This window comes from Pleurodeles waltl, chromosome 6 (genome assembly GCF_031143425.1).
Source record: "Pleurodeles waltl isolate 20211129_DDA chromosome 6, aPleWal1.hap1.20221129, whole genome shotgun sequence".
NCBI lineage: Eukaryota > Metazoa > Chordata > Amphibia > Caudata > Salamandridae > Pleurodeles > Pleurodeles waltl.
Window position 1 is genome coordinate 1,608,178,335 of NC_090445.1, and position 26,476 is coordinate 1,608,204,810.

At 44.8% G+C, this 26,476-nt stretch overlaps 1 protein-coding gene across 15 annotated transcripts in view; it reads left to right on the top strand.

The window, feature by feature from the left end:
• The window catches only part of EHMT1 (euchromatic histone lysine methyltransferase 1), an 800,236-nt gene that overhangs the window by 191,075 nt on the left and 582,685 nt on the right, over window positions 1-26,476 (top strand). For all 15 annotated transcript variants that reach the window (XM_069241478.1, XM_069241487.1, XM_069241485.1 and 12 more), the window contains one exon: window positions 4,461-5,035. In XM_069241478.1, the coding sequence (XP_069097579.1) occupies window positions 4,461-5,035 (575 nt within the window). The remainder of the gene's footprint in view (window positions 1-4,460; window positions 5,036-26,476) is intronic.

Below are 26,476 nucleotides of genomic sequence, written 5' to 3' on the forward strand. Positions count from 1 at the left end.
GACTATTTTAAAACAATTCAAGTCTGGGACAAACTTTCCCACCAGTCACTTTGAGAAACACAAATGTGCATGATTGATCACCCCCCAATGGTTTTAGATAAGATATTGAAATCTTTTGGATCTGAGTCTAAATAATGTGTTTACTATTGCAGTAGTAGTCTTTTTTTCACATGTCTTCACAAGTATGTCTACAAAAGACACATCACATTGGAAAAGAGGTTTTTTGCTCACATTTGCAGCGTAACACCTGAGTGGCCCACAAATGGTGAAGTTTCTGTTTTCTATAGGCTTTGTGTTTTCTGATGGATACAACTACCTGTGGATTCCTCACCTTATGAATTTTCCCATGCGCCAGCATCTGCCGGAAAATCTTATTCCCAGCTCTCTACGTCGACGAGGACGTCACAATTGCATGGCTCCACGCGACTCCGTCTGACGTCACTATGCCAATAAGGGGTCCTCACTAGCGTGAACACGTCAGTTCCCTTTTTCCGTGCCTTCGACTCTGTTTTCTCCTAGCTCTCGCTACTGTTGAAGGTGTTCCATCTTGTTACTAGTTATAATCCTGTTTCTGGTTACAATGTCTCCTCCTAGAAAGTCGGGATTTAAGCCATTTCGAGTGTGCGCGGGATCGCATGTCGGTTACTGACGATTTCCTTTGGTGTTTGAGCTCCGAGCATGATGTCGAGGAGTGTGTATCCTGCCAGAGCATGAATCCTAAGGCTCTGAAGCAGGGGGAGAGGGAGGCCAAACTCTTTTTGGCCAAGCAAAGAAGGGACATAAATCTTCACAGGTCCTCTTCTCACACTTCGTTGAAGAAACACAAGCTGCGATGTCGTCGAGACTCTCGACGTTGCTAGGCTCCGATCCGTTCAAGATCAAGGTCTCCATCTCGGTGGCACCGTACAACGTGGGAGGTTAGTCCAACTGTGGCTCCACAACCTCAGAGCCCTCTGGCTTCTCCGGTGCCGTCGGTCTTCGAGGTAGTTGCACCTCCGGAGACTCCTCGATTTTCACCTGCTGCTCAGGATTCTGATGTCCAGCAAGCGCAGGTGCAACATGAAGACCAGCTGTATACTGCCTTCCCGGCTCCGGGAGCGGATCTGGCGGCATTTTTAAATGCCATGTTTCCTATGTTTAGTGCTATGGCCCCTGCTGGTGCACCGGCTGGCCCCACGGGTCCATTAGCATTTTCGTTGTGCTCCCCGGCACCTTACAAGGCGGCGCTGTTTATGCCCTTCAATCCAGCTGAGGGTGCCGGTTCGGCGCTGATGACGTCGCCTCGAGGTCCTGCGGTTCTGATGACGTCGCCTTCAAGACCTATGTCGCAGATCTCATCGCCCCGTCAGTCGACGCCGATGATGAAGCCTCAGGTGTCCAGGGCGCCGTTGGGATCCGCATGCCGGATCCGGATGCTGGATTAGACCGAAGTCAGCCTTCTTCTCCTGTTCCGCGTCTTACAGTTTTGAAGACGGTGTCATTGACGTCTGCTAATTCTATGTCGACGCCGAGTTTAGAGGCCTGGCTGAGGTCGCGTAGAAAGGCTTTGAGACTTGAGGAAGAGTACCAGCGGCAGTTGTTGGAAGAAGGGGAAATTGTGGAGCCCTTAGGAGAATATCAAGGGCTGGATTCAGCCAGTGGGCTTGACACTTCCCCGGAATGGGACCTTTCTTCACCAGGGGAGTTTACGGAGGAGGCGGCCTTTTTCCATACTGTGATTAGGAAGACAGCCAATTTTTTGGATCTTCCGTTGCCTGCTGCAGAGATCAAAACAAATATTCTGACTGAGGCCCTGCACCCTTCTTCTACTTCGGCGGATCCATTGCTTCTGTTTAATGATGCTTAGAGCTATGGAGGAAGACTGTGTCGTCACCTGCTGTCAATAGGTCTGTAACAGGGAGGTACAGAGTTGGCGGCCGGAGAGTCTGGTTGTTTCATATGCCTCAGTGGGATCTGAATCTCGTAACTTATTTTAAATCGGGTCACCGTTCGAACCCATGCATTCTTGCTCGCTAAGGTTTCTAGTTCTTACAATGTTTTTTCTGATAGCTATAACCTAGGCTAGGCGGGTTGGTGAGCTTCAGGCTCTTTCTGTTAAACCCCCTTTATCTTATTCTTTCCGGATAAAGTGGTACTGAAAACCAGGGCGACTTTCCTACCAAAAGTTGTCAATCCTTTTCATATGGGCCAAACCATTACCTTCCATCTTTCTACCCTCTTCCTCACCCCTCGAGGGAGGAAGAGAGGCTTCACCGTATGGACCCCAAAAGGGCTCTCAGTTTTTATATTGAGAGGACGAAAGAGTTTCGCCTGGAAGACCAGCTGTTCGTGGGGTATATTGGACAGAGGAAGGGGCAGAGCAGTCCATAAAAGAACGTTCTCCAGTTGGGTCATTTTCTGTATCAAGGTTTGCTATTCGTTGGCAAAGAAGGTTCCCCCTGAGGGTATTGGAGCCCATTCCACCAGGGCTAAGTCCGCAACTTCGGCCCTGGCAAGGGGGGTTCCGGTGGTGGATATTTCAGGGCAGCAACTTGGGCGTCCCGCCTCGCCTTCGCAAAGCATTACTACTTGGACTCTGAAGTTAGGAGGGACGGCCATTTTGCACGATTTGTATTGCAGGATTTCTTGGTGTAACCAGTCAGGCACTCACCTCCAAGTGCATTACTGCTTTGAGACTCTATTCATAAGGTGAGGAATCCACAGGCAGTTGTATCCATCAGAAGAACAAGTTACTTACCTTTGTTAATGCTTTTTTCTGGTGGATACAGTAGCTACCTGTGGATTCCTTACAGTCCCACCTGCCTCCCCGTTGCCTGTCTGGCTACACTAAGATGGTTGTTTTTTACAAGTGTATATAAATGTTGGTATTTATGTGTGCATATATAAATGGTGGTTTTGATTCTATTGCACCATTGTGGTTTTATGTATATATGTATTCATTGGAGCTATTGTGAGGTCGTTTTTTACCTGTTCGCCTTAAAGGCACGTAAAAAATGGGTGAAACGGCAGCGAGAGCCTCTTATTGGCACCGTGACATCAGACGGAGTTGCGTGGAGCCGTGCAGTTGTGACATCCTCGTCGATGTGGAGAGCTGGGAAGAAGATTTTCCGTCGGATGCATAATGTGAGGAATCCACAGTTAGCTATAGTAGCCACCAGAAAAAGCGTTACCAAAGGTAAGTAACTTTTTTTCTTTTTGCACATTGTACATTCCAACCTTGAAAAAGCCCCAGGCCTGTGTAGTAAGAAGGCGCACAACACGTATTAGCATTCTTGCTACTTACTTCACAAAGAAAGAAGCATGAAAGATAAAAGGAACAGAAACAACCGTTTGAATGGAGACATTTTTCACTTTATTTTTCACTTTATTTTTCACGAGCTGTAAGTGTGTGTACCAATGAGATCTTTAGAAATTTTTATTAATAAATAAAAATACCCGGCACAACAAATCTAGGAGTAAGCCAGTCTTGGGGCACATACAAAGTGATCACCGTTCTGTACCCTTTCTCTCCAGATTTCACAGAGGGTCTTCTTTGAAACATTTTCACATACTGGTACTGTTTTATTTGTCTAAATTAAAATGTGAACTCATGGACGATCCGGTGCTAGAAAATAAAAAGTTTTATATGCATTTACAGTTCTAGAACATTGGTGTGTTTCTTATATTCACCAGTGTCTTGCCCTCTTCTCCTTTCCTGAGGCTCTGATGTTAATTTCTAACTAAATTACTTTTAAACTCTTACCAGTTGGGCCTCTGAACTGAGAGTAGTTGATGTTTGTGAACCTCCTCCTCATTGGCTCATTAGAGTCACCTAGTGAGGTGAACGGACTGAAAGCAATGTCTAGTATTCCAGTGTTAATTGAGAGTATATATACACACTGCTCTGTGAACAGTGACTGCCAAGAATGCCTACCCTAACAATAATTCAAGCATGTGAATCTACGAAAGATAAAATTGTTGGAGAGCTGTTGTTATGGATACCTAACATTTCATTTCTGCTTGCTAAAAATTAAGTCAGGTTGGTCTTACAGCAATGTTCTTGTATTTCACCTTTTATTAATTGATGATTGTTGGATAGGCAAACCTAAACTATTCAGATGATTAAATTGTTACTGAAGGGTGTTGGCGGAGTGCACGGGAACACTCCATTTCGAGCTGAGGGCCAAAGAAAGGCATGTTCTACCCCAGATTTTTAAAACTAGTTTTAAAATTATACGTTTTCTATAAACCTCAGGCCTCAGAGAAAAAAATTGCCTATTTGCATTTAAGACCGGTTTACGCAGAACACAAAGGCAAGAAGATTGGATGTTTTCTGGATGGAAAATATGAATTAGTGTAGATACCTGTTCTTTAGCAAGTATAGTTAAGTGGGTATCAAAGCTGGTGACTTCATTGTCAATATATACTAGTAGGCATTACTGTATTGTGTGATTGATAACAACTTAAATCTTTTTCTTCAGTGAGTGATGCAATGGCTGCAGACGAGAGTTCAAAAGAGAAGCACCAAGGGGACCCAGCAATGGCTGCAGATGGAGGAACAAATGGCTTGTGCAAAAGAACTGATTCCAGCAGCCATCCCATCCCTGCAAAAAACGCTCAGGACAGTACAACAGCTATCCCGCTGGAGCACAGTAACAATGTCAGCTGGATCGCGGAGAACGGAATCTCTGAGACAGCTGGCGACACTGGGAACGAGATCTACTTGAAAGTGAACGATCCCACACAGACTTCTCTCATAGGGAGCAATGGGTATTTTTTTAATAAAAAGACTGCCCCAGATCAACCTCCCAGGACTACATGCTCCACAACCCCGTCCGTCTCTGGACACGCCGCAAAATCTCTCCCTGGTGGACCTAGCAAAGCAAAAATTCCAGTAACATTAAACATCCCAACGCCAAATTTGTTGTCTCCCACATTGAGGGAAGAGAACAGCGAAGTAGAAGACAAAATGCCAAGTGCTGCTGCTCCTGCTCCTGCCTCTGAACTGAAGGTCCACAGAGCAAGGAAGACCATGCCCCGCTCAAGCCCTAACCTGGTAATGTACCTTAAGATTCCTAAAGAATTGCAGTAAGTTTGTACACACCAGTCATTCATAATCAGAGCCGCTGAAACTAGGTTATAATGGTATTCCATTTTTATGTGACTGATTCACTAAATATGAAACAAGATTTGCCAGATTATGCTACATAATGCAGTGCCATCTCACTGTTTAGTCATTTTAGCAGGCATTGCTATAAAAGGAGTCTTAGCGCTATGCAAAATACAAAAGCTTCCCAGCATTATATACATTAACCAAATCCTATTGAAATGGTGTTCACCAGCAATGGTTTTGTCCTGCAAGACAGCACTGGGGCCACATTTTACTAGCATAGTTCTTTCTAAATTTTAGTGTAAAACGGCTACATGCATTGTTGCACTCAGCAGAAAACAAAACCACATTTGGAAAGTTTATATAAAAAGTATGCTCCAATAATGTTTTAGAACTGTTCTTCATTTTTTGGTTTCCTTTGTTCATAATATGGGCCAGTGGAAGCCCCTTTTTCTGAAATATTGTGCCAAGCCATAGTTTACGTTTCATTTGTATAATCTAAGCTTCTTGCCAGAAGAATCTTCATTAGATTCAGTATACTAGACTTTACCAAGAGATCTAAAGTGATGTATTTGGTACTTGGAGGGAGTGCCGCTTGAAATATATATTTTTTTTTTTTCCCATTAGTGTCATTGTCAAAACCTGGATTTGCAGAAAAAACGAAGCAGAATTCTGACAGAGAATCATGAATTCCACAGTTTTAGAATTACATTTAGATGTTCCCTTGTTTCCTGCCGCAGCCAAATGTCCATTCAGAGTTATTAAAATGCAACGTTAATGCTGTCTGGAAAAATGTTTCACTTCATTTGTGCCTTTCTAATACTTGGGACCAGCAGTCAACAATTCGAGGTGCTGAAATAATCTTTTCAAAGTGTCCTTTAAAGCACTGACAACAAGTTGTATTTTGTAATTAGCTTTTAATCCATTTGAACTATAAATATTGTTTGCTAATGTGCCATCCGCAGTGCAACGATCATTAAGGGAAAAATATCACAGATGTGCATGTAGGATTTTCCAGTGGCCCAGTTTATAATATATGTTCACTTAGCCGGGAACATGCCCTTTACCCACCTACGTATGAAAACACTAAACCCTTTCTTAAAATTAAGGACGTTTAGATGTCACCCTTCATCATCATGGAAACCTTAATGTCTTCATCCCGTTTTAAAACTGCACAAAGCCTCTGAATGTCATTTGTGAGGTGTTGGAGAAGAGGCCAGGAGTTCATAGGCACTTTGCATGTCCCCAGGTGTCTCCAAAAGCCATAGTGAATAGCTGTATTGCCTAGCACTGTTAATTAGGTTTCTCCCTATTCGTTCTTATACCCCCTATCTTATAGAGTCTGTCAGTCGCATATTCCTTTCCTTAGAATATTCCCCAGCCATTAGATTGGTCCGGACATTTTTGAGCAGTACCTCTGTGCACTGGTAGGTGGTGGTGTTAGGCTCCATGCCGGCGTCTTCTGCCCCGGAACTGACGTGTGGTGCCTATAAAGGCGCCACCCTAGTTTGCTGACATTTCTTTCTTTCCGCTCCATCAGTGCAGATCCCAAGAGATCGCTTTCTCGGGATCTGCAGAGAACATGCAGTGTCATAACTTCTGCACCCTGAAGTTTCCAAGGCGACTCACTATGAGATGCTTTTTGTCTCAATAGGAGCTTAGGACTCCCATATAGGCCTTTTCGCCAGTAGCACACCTGTCCAAAGTTCTCATGAAGATCAGGACTGCCCAGGTCCAAGTCATTCTTGTGTTTCCGGATTGGGCTTGGAGAGCATGGTATGCTGAACTCTTGAGTCTGAGCGTTGGTTCTCCGATCAGGCCGCCCCTTGGGGTCGGTCTACTGTCACAGCAACAAGGCAGGGTTCTGCACCCAAACTTGCACATCCTCCACCTTATTGTATAGAGGTTATGCGGCGGCAGCAGTTGACAGTTTTCAACCTCCCAACAGAAGTCTGATGTCATTCTGGCAGCCAGGCATCCATCCTCCAAGACTTTATATGTTTGCCGTTGTGGCTTGGTGTTTTTTAAAAACATTGATCCCATTTCTACTCCTTTGTCTGAGGCTTTGTAATTTGTTTACTTGTTCTTGTTAGCTTGGCAAGGCTTTGCTTTGGGCACAGTTAAAGGATATTTTTTGGCCACATTGGCATTCTTGAAATTGCCAGGTCTACCTTCACTGTTTAAATCACCTGTTGTGACTTGTTTTCTAAAAGGAGTACAACATATCTCCTTCCCCCCCTAAAATCCTCATCTCCCAATGGGACTTGAACCATGTCTCGATCTTCCTGATGTGCTTACCCTTTGAGCCCTTGCCCTATTACCTTCTGCGTCTTAAGACTATTGAACAGGCTTTTCTAGCGACCAGTATAACAGCCAGGACGGTAAGTGAACTGCAGGCAGTCTCTGTACATCCCGTTTACAGAGCTTTTCTCCCAGACAAGCCAGTTTTGAGAACTCATGCCTCCTTCTTGATAAAAGTAGTGACACCTTTTCACATAGGTCACATCTTCCCGCTGGCTTCTTTATTTGCTCTGTCTCACCCTTTCAAAGAGGAGGAGGGACATCACCTTCTGGACCGAAAAAAGAGTGCTATTGTTGTACATTGATCCTACCAAAGAGTTCCTTATGGACGATGAAATCTTCATTGGGTTTGTCTGGGTGATGAAAGGAAAGGCTGTGCAGAAACAGATCATGTTAATTTGAATTGTCTGCATTAAAATCTGCTATGCAGTGGCCAATCAGCAGTCCCCTCAGGGCTTGTGTTCTTATTCCACAAGAGCCAAGGCTGCAACCACTGTATTAGCTCGCGGAGTCACTGTCCTGAAAATCTGTGAGACTGCAGTGTTGGCTTCTCTGCGCACATTTACCGAGCGCTACTACCTGGATACACAGCACCATCGTGACTGGCTCTTTGCCCGTTAGGTCTTCCAGGACTTTTAGGTCTAAATCTGTTTACAGACCCACCTCTGGGGAGGTATTGCTTGGGTATCTAGTCTAAAGTCAGGCGGCTAGAAGTCTGTCAGATGAAGACATTATTTACCTTCTGTAATCCATTATCTTGTAGAGACTATCTAGGCGCAGATTCGTAAGCGATACTCCTGTCCTTACCGCTCTGCAAACTGATTTCTCTGTGTAGAGTAACCCTTGTAGGCCTTGGCGTCTGCACACAGGTCCATCGGCATTCTGTGCTTCTACCTCAGAAATAAATCAAGAAGAAGTTTGTCAGAATGCTGGAATGGCACTTTTATGGGCACCATGCATGTCACATCCGGCACGAACACCGCCACCATGTAAACAAGCAACGCCACTTCCTGTCACGTAGTGGTACTGCTGGAAAATTTCCATATCCAGTCGGATACCCAGCTATATTCTAAGGTAGGAAGTCTGCGGATAGTTAGTCTCTATCAGATACGGTGTTACCGAAGGGGCAAGTAATGTATTCCTTAATAGAGGAATAAAGCCAATTCTTACTAAAATAGTGGGATAATACACTTGAAATTCTTATCATCATCCCGGTTAGTCTGTCTTCAAAGACCCCCATTACCTGACCCCAGACACTGAAGGAAAATGTTATATGCTGAAATTGTTGAGGTCCATAGGCATCCTTTAAGAAAAAACTTAGTTCTTCTACCAATGAATTAAAAAAAAAAAAAAAAAGAGTTGGACCCCTACTGAAAAAGATTTAGGTGGATTCTGGTGATTAGAATTCTTTCAGACCGGTTTTTCTCCTTCCATAGTTTTCTAAAGCCTTGAACAGAATGGCCTTTCTGCAGATTTAATGACTTACGGAAAAGCACAACTTAGTTGATCCACTCCAACTGTCCTTCAGGATCTGTAAATAAGCAGATCCTGGTCAGATTCTATTAAGGATACTGGAAGCTGCAATCCACTTACATAGTGGTTATGCAAGAGACCCTCAATAACTATAGATTAGGTTGTACACTTTATGTACTCAACATACATAAGTTATTCATCATGGTGATTTATTTGTTTTGCTCTTTAAGCTGAAAGGTTTAAGATATACAGCTACCAGCACTAAAGTAGACATTTTTATGTCAAGTTGCATGTAATATTAATGCATGAAACAAAAGAAAAAAGTATAAGTTCGATGGCATCTGTCGCTGTAGATACGCATGTTTTGCATAGCTCGCCATCTGGTGTTGGGCCGGAGTGTTACAAGTTGTTTTTCTTCGAAGAAGTCTTTCGAGTCACGGGACCGAGTGTCTCCTCCTTTTGTCTCCATTGCGCATGGGCGTCGACTCCATCTTCGATTGTTTTTTTTCCGCCATCGGGTTCGGACGTGTTCCTGTCGCTCCGAGTTTCGGAACGGAAAGATAGCTAATTTCGGAAGATTTTCGTCGGTATTGTTGCGTTCGGGATCGGCGTAGTTAGATTCAACACCGCGTCTAAGATCGAAGAGCTCCGGTGCACTTCGGGGTAATTTTTTCGATCCCCCGTCGGGGCCTGGTCGGCCCGACCGCGTGCAGAAGAACGCCGATGGAATGGACCCCGTTCCGTTTCTGTCCCAAATGCCACAATAAATACCCCTATACAGACCAACACTTGGTCTGCAACCTGTGCCTGTCACCTGAGCACAGTGAAGACACCTGCGAGGCCTGTCGTGCGTTCCGGTCCCGAAAAACACTCCGAGACCGTCGAGCCAGAAGACTTCAGATGGCGTCCGCGCCGACAGCCCACCGGGAGTTCGAGGAACAAGAAGAGGAGGGAACCTTTTCGATCCAAGAATCGGACTCCGAAGGATTCGACGATACACAAACCGTGAGTAAGACGTCGAAAACCACTCAGAAGAAGATTTACAAGGCCCAGGGGACGCCACTGCCACCAGGCCATGGCTCGACCCATAAATTCGGTGACCGACCGTCGGCACCGAAAAAGGCCCAAACAGTGCCGAGATCGTCCGACTCCGGTCGAGACACCGGCACGCAGCCTTCTCGGGACCGAGAAAGTGCTGGAGACAAGCATCGACAGCGAGATACCGGTGTAGACACGGCTCGACGCCGAGACAGCGGCACCGAAGAAGATCGACGCCGAGAGGTTTCGGCCCCGAAAAAGAAAAGTCACCTCGGAGCCAAAAAAAGATGCAGACAGGGTTTCGGTGCCAAAACAAACTGCAACCGACCCAGTTTCAGGCTCTTATACAGAAGAGCACTCACTAACCTCCCAAATGCAAAAGCATAGGTTTGAGGAAGAGCTACACTCAACTGATGTAGACCATACGCAAAAGCGTATTTTCATACAGCAGGGGACAGGAAAAATAAGCACCCTTCCCCCTATTAGAAGAAAGAGAAGATTGGAGTTCCAAACTGAACAAACACCACAAACAAAAGTGGTGAAAAAAGTTACCCCACCACCCTCTCCTCCACCTGTGATTAACGTCTCACCAGCACAAACTCCATCACATTCCCCAGCTCACACCACCATGAGCCAGGGTGACCAAGATCAAGACGCATGGGACTTATACGACGCCCCAGTGTCAGATAACAGTCCGGAGGCATACCCTACGAAGCCATCTCCACCAGAGGACAGCACTGCGTATTCTCAAGTGGTGGCTAGAGCAGCACAATTTCACAATGTAAGCCTCCACTCAGAACAGGTCGAGGATGACTTTTTATTCAACACACTCTCCTCCACCCACAGCCCCTACCAAAGCCTGCCTATGCTCCCTGGTATGCTCCGGCACGCAAAAGAAATCTTTAAGGAGCCGGTCAAAAGCAGGGCAATCACACCAAGAGTGGAAAAAAAGTATAAGGCGCCTCCTACAGACCCGGCTTTCATCACTAAACAGCTGCCACCAGACTCTGTCGTTGTAGGAGCAGCTAGGAAAAGGGCCAACTCCCACACATCTGGAGATGCACCACCCCCAGATAAAGAAAGCCGCAAGTTCGATGCAGCTGGTAAGAGAGTCGCAGCACAAGCTGCAAACCAGTGGCGCATCGCTAACTCCCAGGCACTACTTGCGCGCTATGACAGAGCCCATTGGGATGAGATGCAACATCTCATTGACCATCTGCCCAAGGACCTACAAAATAGGGCAAAACAAGTGGTTGAGGAGGGACAGACCATTTCCAACAACCAAATCCGCTCCTCCATGGACGCTGCAGATACAGCTGCACAGACAATTAATACATCTGTAACTATCAGAAGGCATGCATGGCTCCGAACGTCTGGATTTAAACCAGAGATTCAGCAAGCAGTTCTCAATATGCCTTTTAACGAAAAAGAACTGTTCGGTCCAGAAGTGGACACAGCGATTGAGAAGCTCAAAAAAGACACGGACACTGCTAAAGCCATGGGCGCACTCTACTCCCCGCAGAGCAGAGGGAATTACAGCACATTCCGTAAAACACCCTTTAGAGGGGGGTTTCGGGGTCAGAGCACACAAGCCAGCACCTCACAGGCAACACCGTCCAGTTACCAGGGACAGTACAGAGGAGGTTTTCGGGGACAATATAGAGGAGGGCAATTCCCTAGGAATAGAGGAAAATTTCAAAGCCCCAAAACCCCTACTACTAAGCAGTGACTCACATGTCACTCATCCCCTCCACACAACACCAGTGGGGGGAAGAATAAGTCATTATTACAAAGCATGGGAGGAAATCACTACAGACACTTGGGTTCTAGCAATTATCCAACATGGTTATTGCATAGAATTTCTACAATTCCCTCCAAACATACCACCAAAAGCACAAAATTTGACAAAACATCATTCCAATCTCCTGGAGATAGAAGTGCAGGCACTATTGCAAAAGAATGCAATCGAATTAGTGCCAAACACAGGAGTTTACTCACTGTACTTTCCGATACCAAAGAAGGACAAAACGCTGAGACCAATCCTAGACCTCAGAATAGTGAACACATTCATCAAATCAGACCATTTTCACATGGTCACACTACAAGAAGTATTACCATTGCTAAAACTACACGACTACATGTCAACTTTAGACCTCAAGGACGCGTATTTCCATATACCAATACACCCATCGCACAGGAAATACCTAAGGTTTGTATTCAAAGGAATACATTACCAATTCAAAGTACTGCCTTTCGGATTAACAACCGCACCAAGAGTCTTTACCAAATGTCTAGCGGTAGTCGCTGCACACATCAGAAGGCAGCAAATACATGTGTTCCCATATCTAGACGACTGGCTAATCAAGGCCCATTTGTTAATAGAGTGCTCAAATCACACAAATCAGATCATACAAACCCTCTTCAAACTAGGGTTCACCGTCAACTTCACAAAATCCAACATTCTGCTGTGCAAGGTACAACAATACCTAGGAGCCATAATAGACTCAACAAAAGGAGTAGCCACTCCAAGTCCCCAAAGAATTCAAAATTTCAACACCATCCTACAACGCATGTATCCAACACAAAAGATACAAGCAAAGATGGTATTATAACTCCTAGGCATGATGTCTTCATGCATAGCCATTGTCCCAAACGCAAGACTGCACATGAGGCCCTTACAACAGTGCCTAGCATCACAGTGGTCTCAAGCACAGGGTCATCTTCTAGATCTGGTGTTAATAGACCGCCAAACTTACCTCTCGCTTCTGTGGTGGAACAACATAAATTTAAACAAAGGGCGGCCTTTCCAAGACCCAGTGCCACAATACGTAATAACAACAGATGCTTCCATGACAGGGTGGGGAGCACACCTCGATCAACACAGCATACAAGGACAATGGAACGTACATCAAACAAAACTGCATATAAATCACCTAGAACTTCTAGCAGTTTTTCAAGCACTAAAAGCTTTCCAACCAATAATAGTTCACAAATACATTCTCGTCAAGACAGACAACATGACAACAATGTATTATCTAAACAAGCAAGGGGGGACGCACTCCACGCAGTTAAGCCTGCTAGCACAAAAAATTTGGCGTTGGGCAATTCACAACCAAATTCGCCTAATAGCACAATTTATACCAGGGATCCAAAATCAACTCGCAGACAATCTCTCTCGAGATCACCAACAGGTCCACGAATGTGAAATTCACCCCCAAATTCTGGACACCTATTTCAAACTCTGGGGAACACCTCAGATAGACTTGTTTGCGACGAAGGAGAACGCAAAATGCCAAAACTTCGCATCCAGATACCCACACAAACAGTCCCAAGGCAATGCCCTATGGATGAACTGGTCAGGGATATTTGCTTACGCTTTTCCTCCTCTCCCTCTCCTTCCTTACCTGGTAAACAAACTCAGTCAAAACAAACTCAAACTCATATTAATAGCACCAACTTGGGCAAGGCAACCCTGGTACACAACGCTGCTAGACCTATCAGTAGTACCCTGCATCAAATTGCCCAACAGGCCAGATCTGTTGACACAACACAACCAAAAGATCAGACACCCAGATCCAGCATCGCTGAATCTAGCAATCTGGCTCCTGAAATCCTAGAATTCGGGCACTTACAACTTACCCAAGAATGTATGGAAGTCATAAAGCAAGCCAGAAGGCCATCCACCAGGCACTGCTATGCAAGTAAATGGAGGAGGTTTGTTTGCTACTGCCATATTAATCAAATACAACCATTACACACAACTCCAGAACATGTAGTGGGTTACTTGCTTCACTTACAAAAATCTAACCTAGCTTTCTCTTCCATTAAAATGCACCTTGCAGCAATATCTGCATACCTGCAGACTACCTATTCAACTTCCCTATATAAGATACCAGTCATTAAAGCATTCATGGAGGGCCTTAGGAGAATTATACCACCAAGAACACCACCTGTTCCTTCATGGAACCTAAATGTTGTCCTAACTAGACTTATGGGTCCACCTTTTGAACCCATGCACTCCTGCGAAATACAGTTCCTAACCTGGAAGGTTGCATTTCTCATCGCCATTACTTCCCTAAGAAGAGTAAGCGAGATTCAGGCGTTTACAATACAAGAACCTTTTATACAACTACACAAGAATAAGGTCGTCCTAAGGACTAATCCTAAATTTTTGCCAAAGGTTATTTCACCGTTCCATCTAAATCAAACAGTGGAACTTCCAGTGTTCTTTCCACAGCCAGATACCGTAGCTGAAAGGGCACTACATACATTAGATGTCAAAAGAGCATTAATGTATTACATTGACAGAACAAAGAACATCAGAAAGACTAAACAACTATTTATTGCATTTCAAAAACCTCATGCAGGAAACCCAATATCAAAACAAGGTATAGCCAGATGGATAGTTAAATGCATCCAAATCTGCTACCTTAAAGCTAAACGACAGCTGCCCATTACACCAAGGGCACACTCAACCAGAAAGAAGGGTGCTACCATGGCCTTTCTAGGAAACATCCCAATGCAAGAAATATGTAAGGCAGCCACATGGTCTACGCCTCACACATTCACCAAGCACTACTGTGTAGACGTGTTATCCGCACAACAAGCCACAGTAGGTCAAGCCGTATTAAGAACATTATTTCAAACTACTTCCACTCCTACAGGCTGAGCCACCGCTTTTGGGGAGATAACTGCTTACTAGTCTATGCAAAACATGCGTATCTACAGCGACAGATGCCATCGAACTGAAAATGTCACTTACCCAGTGTCCATCTGTTCGTGGCATCAGTCGCTGTAGATTCGCATGTGCCCACCCGCCTCCCCGGGAGCCTGTAGCAGTTCGGAAGTTACCTTCAACTATTTGTATATATATCATCTCAACCTTAAATAGGTACATACTTAGTCACTCCATTGCATGGGCACTATTACTACAATTCAACTCCTACCTCACCCCCTGCGGGGAAAAACAATCGAAGATGGAGTCGACGCCCATGCGCAATGGAGACAAAAGGAGGAGTCACTCGGTCCCGTGACTCGAAAGACTTCTTCGAAGAAAAACAACTTGTAACACTCCGGCCCAACACCAGATGGCGAGCTATGCAAAACATGCGAATCTACAGCGACTGATGCCACGAACAGATGTACACTGGGTAAGTGACATTTTCATTACATTACATGTTTTAAAAAGAAAAAAAGTCACATGAACGCTTTGTGAAAACCAAACAGATCCATATATATATATATATATATATATATGTGTGTGTGTATGTTCGATGGCATGTGTAGCTGCAGATACACATGCTGTGCACTATTCCTGCCATTTAGTGTTGGGCTCAGAGTGTTACAAGTTGTTTTTCTTCGAAGAAGTCTTTTCGAGTCACAGGACCGAGTGACTCCTCCCTTTCGGCTCCATTGCGCATGGGCATCGACTCCATCTTAGATTGTTTTCTTTCCGCCATCGGGTTCGGACGTGTATCCCTACTCAGACCAACATCGGGTCTGTAATCTGTGTTTGTCACCAGAGCACAGAGAAGATACTTGCGAGGCCTGCAAGTCCTTTTGATCGAAGAAGACCTTGAGGGACCGGAGGGCGAGATGGATGCAAATGGCATCAAAGTTCTGAGCACCTCGACGTCGAAGAACAGGAGATGGCCATCTCCATCCAAGGTTCGGACTCCGATGACTCCAATGCAGACCGACCACCTACAGCAGGCCAACATGTGAGTACGCCTGCCCCGACCCAAGCCCACAGTCAGTCGAAGAAACATAAGGCTTCGGGGACGCCACTGCCGGAAGGCCATGGCTCCACCCATAAAAAAATCAGCGGTGACCAAGCAACACCTTCGGCACCGAAAAAGGCCAAAATCGTGCCGAAGTCTTCGGACTCGAGCCGAGAATCTGTCACTGAGAAAACTCGACATCGACTCGTCGAGTCGGCGAAGCCTTGAAAGTCTTTCGGAGCTGAGCCATCCGTCAGCATGGGCATTTAGGTGCCGAAAAAACCCGGCTTCGGAGCCAAAAAAAGGCTCGTACACCGAGGAACATGGACTCTCAAAGCAACTAAATGAGAGACACAGATTTGAGGAGGAACTTCAAATGGAGGAGTTTGATGAAACACAGACAAGGATACAGATCCATAAGGATACTGGGAAGATCCAAACTGCACCTTCTCTGAAATTCAAAAGGAAACTAGCTTTCCAAGGGCGGACAGACACTGAACAGCCAAAGGCTAAAGTACCCAGAGAAAGATCTCCGTCACGCCATTTTTCACCAGAACATTCTCCTCCACATTCTCCACAAAGAACAGTGTCACCTATTGCAACGCCCACTGCAGTCACCCACACACACTGTGCAGTCACAAGAGTATACAGACCCCTGGGACCTCTACGATCCCCCTTTGTCGGACAATAGCCCAGAGTGCTATCCTTCGAAACCCTCTCCACCCAAGGATAGCACCTCATATACTCAAGTCTTGGCTAGGGCTGCCGCATTCCTCAATGTGAGTATGCATACAGAGCCATTGGAGGACAATTTTTTTCTTTAATACTTTGTCCACAACGCATGCTTCCTATCAAAGTCTTCCAATGCTCCCAGGCATGCTTAAACATGCCCAACAGGTTTCTCTGGAGCCCGTGAAAGAGAGAGCCATTACACTGCGGATGGAAAAGAAATACAAGCCACCACTATCGGACCCAGTGTTCATCACACAACTGTTGCCCTCGGACTCTGTAGTGGTTGGAGCTGCGAGAAAGAGAGCCAACTCGCAGTCATCTGGAGATGCACCACCTCCAGATAAGGAGAGTAGGAAGTTCGACGCAGCAGGAAAAAGAGTAGCGTCACAAGCTGCCAATCAGTGTCACATTGCAAACTCTCAGGCCCTTCTTGCACGTTATGACAGAGCTTATTGGGACAAGATGAGCGATATCATCCAACATCTCCCCAAGGAATATCAGAAAAGAGCTCAGCAAGTGGTAGAGGAGGGACGAGAAATATCTAATAATCAGATACGATCAGCATTAGATTCTGCCGACACTGCCGCAAGAACAGTAACAATTAGACGCCATGCTTGGTTGAGATCCTCAGGCTTCAAACCAGAGATTCAACAGGCGGTCCTAAACATCCCGTTTAATCAGCAACAACTGTTTGGACCACAAGTGGACACAACCATCGAAAAAATGAAGGACACTGATACGGCCAAAGCCATGGGAGCGCTCTACTCGTCCCAATAGAGAGGGACATTCAGAAAACCGCAATATAGGGGAGGTTTCAGACAGCAGCCTTCAGAAACATCCACCTCTCAAACAAAACCCACCTACCAGTCACAATATCAGAGAGGGGGGTTTCGCGGGTCCTTCAGGGGACATTTCCCAAGGTCAAGAGGGAAATTTCAGCCCACTAAGCAGGCTACTAATAACAAGCAGTGACTTGCCCGTCAGCCTCCCCCAACACAGATCACCTGTGGGAGGAAGACTGAGATTTTACCACAAACATTGGTCAGACATAACCACAGACACATGGGTCCTATCAATTATCCAACATGGTTACTGTATAGAATTCACACATTTTCCTCCAAATAGTGCCCCAAGAGCACACAAACTGTTGTCGCAACATCTAGCAATGTTACAAACAGAGATGCAGGCACTATTAACAAAACAAGCCATAGAAATAGTACTTCACCAACAAAAAGGAACAGGGGTTTATTCCCTAAATTTTCTTATTCCCAAAAAGGACAAAACACTAAGGCCAATCTTAGATCTCAGGACACTCAACCTATTCATCAAATCAGAACACTTTCACATGGTGACACTACAAGATGTAGTCCCATTACTAAAACAGGGAGAATACATGTCAACGCTGTATTTAAGATGCGTATTTTCATATACCCATCCATCCATCTCACAGAAAATACCTCAGGTTTGTCATACAAGGAAAACATTACCAATTCAAAGTATTACCCTTCGGGATAACAACAGCCCCCAGAGTATTTACAAAATGCCTCGCAGTAGTAGCGGCCCATATAAGGAGACAACACATGCACGTATTCCCATATATTGACGATTGGCTAATAAAAGCCAACAGTCAACAGCAGTGTCAAAATCACACACGTTGCGTAATAGATACCCTACACACACACTAGGGTTTTCTATAAATTACCAAAAATCACACTTGCAACCATCCCAACTTCAGCAATACTTGGGAGCAGCACTCAAAAAGCGATTGCCAGTCCAAGCCCACAAAGGGTACTATCATTCCACACCATGGTACCAAAGATGCAACCAAATCAGCACCACACAGTCAGATTTGTCATGAAACTCCTAGGCACGATGGCATCATGCATCGCAATTGTCCCAAACGCGCAGCTGCACTCGCGGCCCTTACAGCAGTGCCTTGCAAAACAATGGATGCAGACACAGGGTCAACTCCAAGATCTAATGTTGATAGACCACCAAACACACTATTCGCTTCAATGGTGGAACCCTGTAAATTTAAACAAAGGGTGGCCTTTTCAAGACCCTGTGCCTCAAGCCATTTTCACAACAGATGCAGCAGTGATTAGGTGGGGAGCCTCAACAATCACAACATACAAGGACAATGGGACAGTCAACAGAAACAACTACACATAAATCACTTAGAGCTGCTAGCAGTCTTCCTAGCACTAAAAGCATTTCAACCTCTTGTATTGTCAAAACAGACAATATGACAACAATGTACTACCTAAACAAACAAGGGGGAACACACTCATCACAACTATGCCTCCTATCACAAAAAATTTGGCATTGTGCAATTCACAACAACATTCGCCTAATAGCGCAATATATTCCAGGCATTCACACTCAATTAGCGGACAAGATCACCGGCAAACTCACGAGTGGGAAATACATCCCCAGATACTACAAAAATACTTCCGCCAGCGGGGGACACCAGACCTAGATCTGTTGGCCACAAAACAATACGCAAAATGCCAAAACTTTGCGTCCAGGTATCCACACCCCCAGTCCAAGGGCAATGGTGTATGGGTCAATTGGTCAGGGATATTTGCTTACGCTTTTCCCCCTCTCCCACTCATTCCCTTTCTAGTCAAAACAAACTCAAACTAATACTCATAGCACCAACGTGGGCACGCCAACCGTTGTACACCACACTGTTGGACCTCTCTGTAGTAACTCGCATCAATCTTCCAAACAGACCAAATCTGTTAACACAACACAAACAGAAGATCAGGCACCCCAATCCAGCGACGCTCAACCTAGCAATATGGCTCCTGAAATCTTAGTTTGGCTATCTAAATCTTCTACTGCCAAGGAAAACACATCACACCGTTAGATCCTCCATACAAGACATTGTAGGTTATTTACTACACCTACAAAAAGCAAATCTTGCTTTTTCTTCCATCAAAATACATCTCACTGCAATCTCTGCTTACTTGCAGATTAAACACACAAAATCACTATTTAGAATACCAGTCATTAAAGCCTTTATGGAAGGACTAAAAAGGATCATACCTCCAAGAACCCCACCAGTACCCTCGTGGAACCTTAATATTGTACTTACACGACTCATGGGTCCACCTTTTGAACCCATGCATTCTTGCCAAATCCAATTCTTAACTTGGAAGGTGGCATTTCTAGTAGCTATCACTTAACTATGAAGAGTTAGTGAAATACAAGCGTTCACTATTGAAGAACCCTTTATACAAGTACACAAACATAAAATAGTTCTCCGCACAAATCCACAATTTCTGCCAAAAGTCATCTCACCGTTTCATTTAAACCAAACTGTGGAGCTCACAGTCTTCTTCCCACAGCCAGACTCAGTAGCAGAAAGAGCACTGCATACATTAGACATAAAAAGAGCACTAATGTACTATATAGACAGAACAAAACCATTTTGTAAAACTAAACAATTGTTCGTCGCTTTCCAAAAACCCCATGCTGGTAACCCTATATCCAAACAGGGCATAGCCAAGATGGATAGTCAAATGCATACAAACTTGTTAGCTAAGAGAGAGCTACTCATTACACCAAAGGCACACTCCACTAGAAAGAAAGGAGCAACAATGGTCTTTCTAGGTAACATACCAATGACAGAGATTTGTAAGGCAGCCACTTGGTCCACACCTCATACGTTTACCAAACGCTACTCTGTAGATGTATAAGCAACACAACAAGCCACAGGAGGACAGACTGTACTAAGAACATTATTTCAAATAACTTCAACTCCTACAGGCTGACCACAGCTTTTGGGAAGATTACTGTAGCTACACATGCCATCGAACGGAAAATGTCACTTACCCAGTGTATACCTGTTCGTGGCATGTTTGGCTGCAGATTCACATGCGCCCTCCCACCTCCCCGGGAGCCTGTAGCCGTTAAAGTTGCAATTTGAAATTGTACATATGTAAATAAATATTCCTTTAGCACAAACTATGTACATACATATCTATTCAATTGCATGGACATATTTACTATTCTCATTCTACCACTCCTTCCTCACCCTATGCGGGAAAACAATCAAAGATTGAGTCGATGCCCATGTGCAGTGGAGTCGAAAGGGAGGAGTCACTCAGTCCCGTGGCTCGAAAAGACTTCTTTGAAGAAAAACAACTTGTAACACTCCGAGCCCAACACCAGATGGCAGGAACAGTGCACAGCATGTGAATCTGCAGTGGAACATGTCACGAACAGATGTACACTGGGTAAGTGACATTTTCAATATATATATATATATATATATATATATATATATGTATACACACACACACACATACACCTTATTTAAATCAGTTGATTGTTTCATGTATTTGACACCAGCAGTTGTAAATACTTCATTAATGAGGTCCCATGTGTGATATTTTTTTGATTTAATATGGGTGTCTATAACCATCATTTAGTATTAGCAGCCCATAGAGTCCTTAAGTCACCCAGTTGCTCCTCATATGCCTGCTCATTTCTATCTCCTTACTGTGGGACAATAGTTCAGTGAGATCTTTCTCGGGGTCAAAAAGTTGTTCTTTAAAGCAAGTCAGGAAAGTATGGGGAATAGGGTAATTTAGGGGAGTATACCTTGTCAATGACCTTTTGAGACAATATCATTATTTGTGAATTATTAAAGAGACCTACCCAGTGGTTTAGTAGTTCTTGAAAGGCTGTTAGACAAAAAGAGGAAATAACTGATTGGTTGAGGGATTTATATTACTCCTTACTGCTGACGCCTAGTGCAGATCACCCTGGTAATATCACTTAAATCTTTAGGTGAAAGTTTTTGTACTGTATGCATCATGGCATTTACTAGCTCACAAGAATTTACTTTGGAATACACTTGGTTTTGCAGAGCGTGATTGGCATCTGTCCATGTCACAATTTCTCAAGAAGGTCATCTTCACATTTTCGCTATTGGACTTTTCATTGACACTTCACGGAGTTGGCAAAGACGAACCCTTGGTCCTTGTTTGTGTCAGGAGATATAGCGTCTTTGACTTATCACTGTACTGCAGCCGTGTGTGGTCGTTTTTTACAGCCATGGTTGAGGAGGAACTGCAAGAGTTGCCCGATAAGGTTATCAAGTTGCCTATGTTTATTTGCCTAACTAAGGGAGATGAAGCTTACTCATGCCGTGTGTTCCCTAGCTTTCTGTAAAATATTGTTCTGTCATTGACATTACTGCGATTCTGTGTTCATGCAATTCATGCCAGTGACTCTGGGTGTGGTTTAAGAGTTAATATGGGTTAGGTAAAAGAATGAAAATGGTGGGCCTTTCTGTAATAGATTCTTAAACACAAGGTGGAAGGAGGTGATGTAGGGCTACGGTCCTTTGGATCTTGTTGACACGCTTACACACCATCAACCATTAAACCTTAATTGTCCCTCTACTGGTGACTTATTCTGAGGGAGAATCTCCCCCCTGAGGCTGCAGTCTTCCATAAGGCTTAAAGAACTAAAGTGCTCCAAAAACCAAAGCCACCCAAGTGCCCAGGACACTTCCTCACCTGACTGCACCTGGCCACCACCTTATCAGGACCTCCTATCATGTCTGTCTGGGTCACCCAGCTAGCTCCTCAATAGAGATTTGTGAGATCCGTCTCCAAAATACTTTTTAAAGCATATCCAAAATGTACTGAATTCTTAATCTCAATGCCGCAAACTTCAATCCCCCCCACCCCCTGTGCACTAAAAGAACTGCCAGATCACACCAACTGACAGTTTCTTTAATGACATTTAAGTGTAACAAGCATAACTTACAGTTTGGCAAATTGAAATTGTTTTCTAGTCTGGTATAGAATCTTTAATTACAAATACAAGAATTACATTTTTACAAAAGGTTAGAGCACTGCCTGGATATTATATGTCTTGTCTTCCTTTTAAGTAGATACTATATCTGAATATTATCCGCACTACCCTTTTAATGTAAACCATGATAGTTTGCTTTTGCTACCCCCTGCATGTAAGATGTAAGTATGATTTTGTTGACATTTACGGAGTCTGCAGTTGTATGGAAATTCTGTAGTTCCTGGAACATGTGCTAAGATATTTCAGGATTTCCGAACTCAGTTACTCCACTTTTGAGAATTAGCCAGACAGTTGGCCACTCCAAACTAATGTAAGGCTCCTTCATATCTCTTCCCTCAATATTGCATATTTTAGGTATTTGGCACCCTTTTTCCTGCTGAAATATTTAGTTTAACTTCTCTAATACAGGTCTTTTTTCTGGAATTGCCTGCTTCCTGCTTTCTTCCTTGCAACAGCCCTTTCAAGTTTCTTCTTGGAGGTAGCTGACCTTACTGCCAGTAATTCTCCAGTTGTATTTTCTCCTGGTAAAGTTGCATAGAGAAATACTAAGCAATAAACTGCTTGTACATGTTGTGAGGCATACTTATTTTCATACCCTTAATGTTGTATACTGGCTTGTGACCACAAACCTGAATCATTGCTTTCACCAATGTTGCATTGTATTGCAATAGGACATGTGATGCCAATTTAGTTTGCATATGGGTATTAGGTAATAGAGTTGGGTTCCCTGATATGGTCCTTTATGCCTTTTTGAATAGGAACATTTCTTCATTTATAATTTGTTCACTATGTTCTGTTTTTAGTCTTGCATAGTGTCCCACCTCCTACATTGATTGATTTTTTTTTTACCTACATCAAAGCTTACATGAAGAAGGATTGCCTTCTTTCAAACAAAACAAAAAAAACAGTTCTGACTTGTCTTTTTAAAAGGCTTCATTAGACCCTGATTCCTTGTAAAACTGCGGCATTTGTAGCTGTAGATACATATTCTGTGAATATGCCTGCCATGTAGTGTTGGGTTTGTACGTGTGCTACTTGCTTTTCTTTGAAAAGGACTGAGTGACAAGTTATAGTGACGCCACCTATTACTAGTATTGGCACATGCATCGCCTCCATTGTTTAATGGAGCCCTTTCCAGTACTACCCACAGTAAAGAGCAAAGTGCCCCATGACAGACCTCTATCAGGTTTTTAACCTTTTTGTCCCTGGAGCATGATAAGGCCGGTCTCACATTTTGATCCAAAAAGACCCTTTGGTACAGCCATGAACAGTGTTTCGCTCTACACACCTTGGTGTTGCCCCCTTATTGTAATACCCCTGTCCTCTTCGAAGACTTGGACATCATCGAGGCAGGACAGATAGAGCCCTTAGCTGAGCAGGCTAACCACCTTATCCGAGCAGGCAACCGATTTCAGTCTGGGGGAAGCTTTCCTTCCTAGTTGGAGAAGGGAAATCTCCTGTTGTCAAAGTTCATCTAAGGAAGGTGTTGACTGTGAGTACCACCACCACTCCTCTGCCTCTATCCCAACACTGTCTGGCTGAGCAGCGACATCGAGGAGATTGGGCGTCAGAGCTAAAAGCCAACCTTTCGGTCTGCCACTGTCTGAGAACCATGGTTGACACTGACACAAAGCTTTGGATCTGACACTGATCCTGCCTTTGGTGCCAAAACAGCTGCTATAGTCCCAGGAACCGGCCCCTACACCCTCTGAGCAGAGTGCCCTCTTGGCACAGACACCAAAACCAGCCTCAAAGCCGACTTCTGCTCCAAAAGCACCCCCAACGTGGAGGACTCTCTTAGTTTTGGCACACCAGAACCCTTCCTCATCACCAAAGAGGCCAATGCCTAAGGCTCCGTACCCTGTAGTTTCCAGTGACCAGCACCACCTCATTCTGCAGCACTTGCAGCGGGAACTCTACGTCAGGCAAAAGCGGGCCACAAAAGGAAGTTGGCTTTTGTGAAGGCTCTGCTTGGGAGCCCAAGCCACCAGCCAAGGCCAGGAATCAACAGGATCAGGACACTAGCCCTCTTCTGACTAGATCCTCTCCTCCACTTCCTCCTCCACCTGATTACAATGTTGATCTTCCTGGGGACACTGACCCAGACCACCTCCTTTCTCCATGACAACACTACCTTGTACCACATGATCCTTCATCTGGCCGCCTTCCTCAAGGTAGACTTACATAAAGTCCAAGAGGACAAGGACCTCTTACTGAAGACACTAACCTTCACACAGCTCTCTCTCCAATTCTAATCTATGCTCAGTGGCATGCAGGGTATCGTTCCTGACACATTCAATGAGCCGGTCAAAGCCAGGTTGATTACTCCTGTGGCAGACAAGTAGTATAAAGCTTCCCCTACACATCCTTCTTATATAACAGATCAGCTCCCCCCAGCCTCCCTGGTAGTCCAGATAGATTGCAAGCGTGCCAACAGTCCGGGTACTGGTGATACTCCACCCCCTCACCAAAAAAAACAATAGCAGTAAAATTGATGTGTCTGGCAAACTTGTAGTGGCCCAATCGGCCACCCACTGGTGTATCGCGACTTTAATCAGCCTAATCACCAGAAACAGCTGAGGCCACTGGGATGACATGGAGGAGCTTCCTCAACATCTGCCATAGCAGTATCAGAAAAGAGGTTGTGACCTCACACCACTATTAGGTGTGCCCTAGATGTCTCGGACATGGCATCTGAGACATCAGCGCATGGTATCAAGTGGAGCATATTCGTCTGATGCCATGGCTAGTTATGTATCTTTGATTTCAAACCAGAAGTGCAGCAGCATCTGATCAACCTGCCCTTCAATGGGCAGCACCTCTTTAGACCACAGGTTGACCTCAACATTGGACTAGCTCAGCTCATCACAGAATCAGCACACATCGCAGGACACATACTGGACCCTGTCTTCATCACTGACAGCATCAAGTACAACTCCATGTCATGGCTCACATGTACTGACCACTCATCATCACCTTCCAAATTGACACGCCCAACAGCTGTAGCGGAGGCAAAATTCTAGAAGCATACAGGCTCAACATCCTCAATATCTACCAACCAAACCCAGTCAAGCTAAACAAAGACAATACCAACTTCAACAATTGGATCAAAAGCTGTGCAAGATTCCCTTGCACTCATCAAATTCAACAAGCAAAGAAGAACCAACAAGCAAACCAGCTGGTACAAAGAGGAACTTTGAGACTCAAATGGCACTGCAAACAGCTAGAACGAAAATTGAGAGCCAGATGAACTTTGGTACCACTATCAGCAGGTAGGAGACACCAAGAAAGGAGCACTAGCTGAAGACATCAAAGGCAGCGCCAACAGCTGCAAGGAGAATGTCTCGTTCCATACCCCTTCACCATACCCGGCCTCTTTCAACAGCGTCATCCCCTACAAAGAACTCTGGAAGGACCTATCAAACTTCTTCCACAACAAATATGCAAGCATCTACAGAAACATCACACACCAACTAAATCCTAGCGATCTCATTTCCAGCCTGCCCATCACCACGCAAAACGACTGAATAGCTGAATGGGAAACTTACCAGCGAAGACACAGGGATCATGAGGTCCATCTACTCAGGCCCCTCCAGATCCCTGTTCCACCATGTCTGTAACCTGGGAGCAGTACCAATCTGCACGACCCTTGTCCACATCATCAACACCTTAATCACATCCGCCACATCATCAGCACCTTAATCACATCCGCCACATCATCAGCACCTTAATCACATCCACCACATTACCAAAAGACTGCAAGTACAGTGCCGTCAATGCTCTCCTCAAGAAGCAATTGCCTGACCAGAACTAACTTTCATCCAATCTCCCTGCTCCCATACTCAGCCAAAGTGACAGAGAAGGCCATTGATAAGCAACTCACAACCCACCTCGAGATACACCAGCTGCTAGACAACACTTAATCAGGGTTCAGAAAAAGTACACCACTGAAACCGCCTTCATCACATCCACTGATGACTTCCGGACCATCCTAGCCCTCATCCTGCTTGATCTCTCTGCAGCATTCGAGACAGTCTTGTACTCTTCAGAAGGCTTGGACCAAGTTCCTAGCAGGAGGTCTGTAAGTGCCTTGTTAAAGGCAAGAAGAGGTTCGGATGTAGAAGCCTCAAGTTCAGCCTCAGCACTTCCATCAAGATGTTCGTGTTGACAGAAACTGAGGGCAGTTTGAGGACCTCTGCTGCCCTACGCACTACCATTGCATAGGAAGCCCTCCTCTGTATTCCCATTGGGGAGAGAGAGCAGGCCAGTATCTGGAGAATCCAGACCA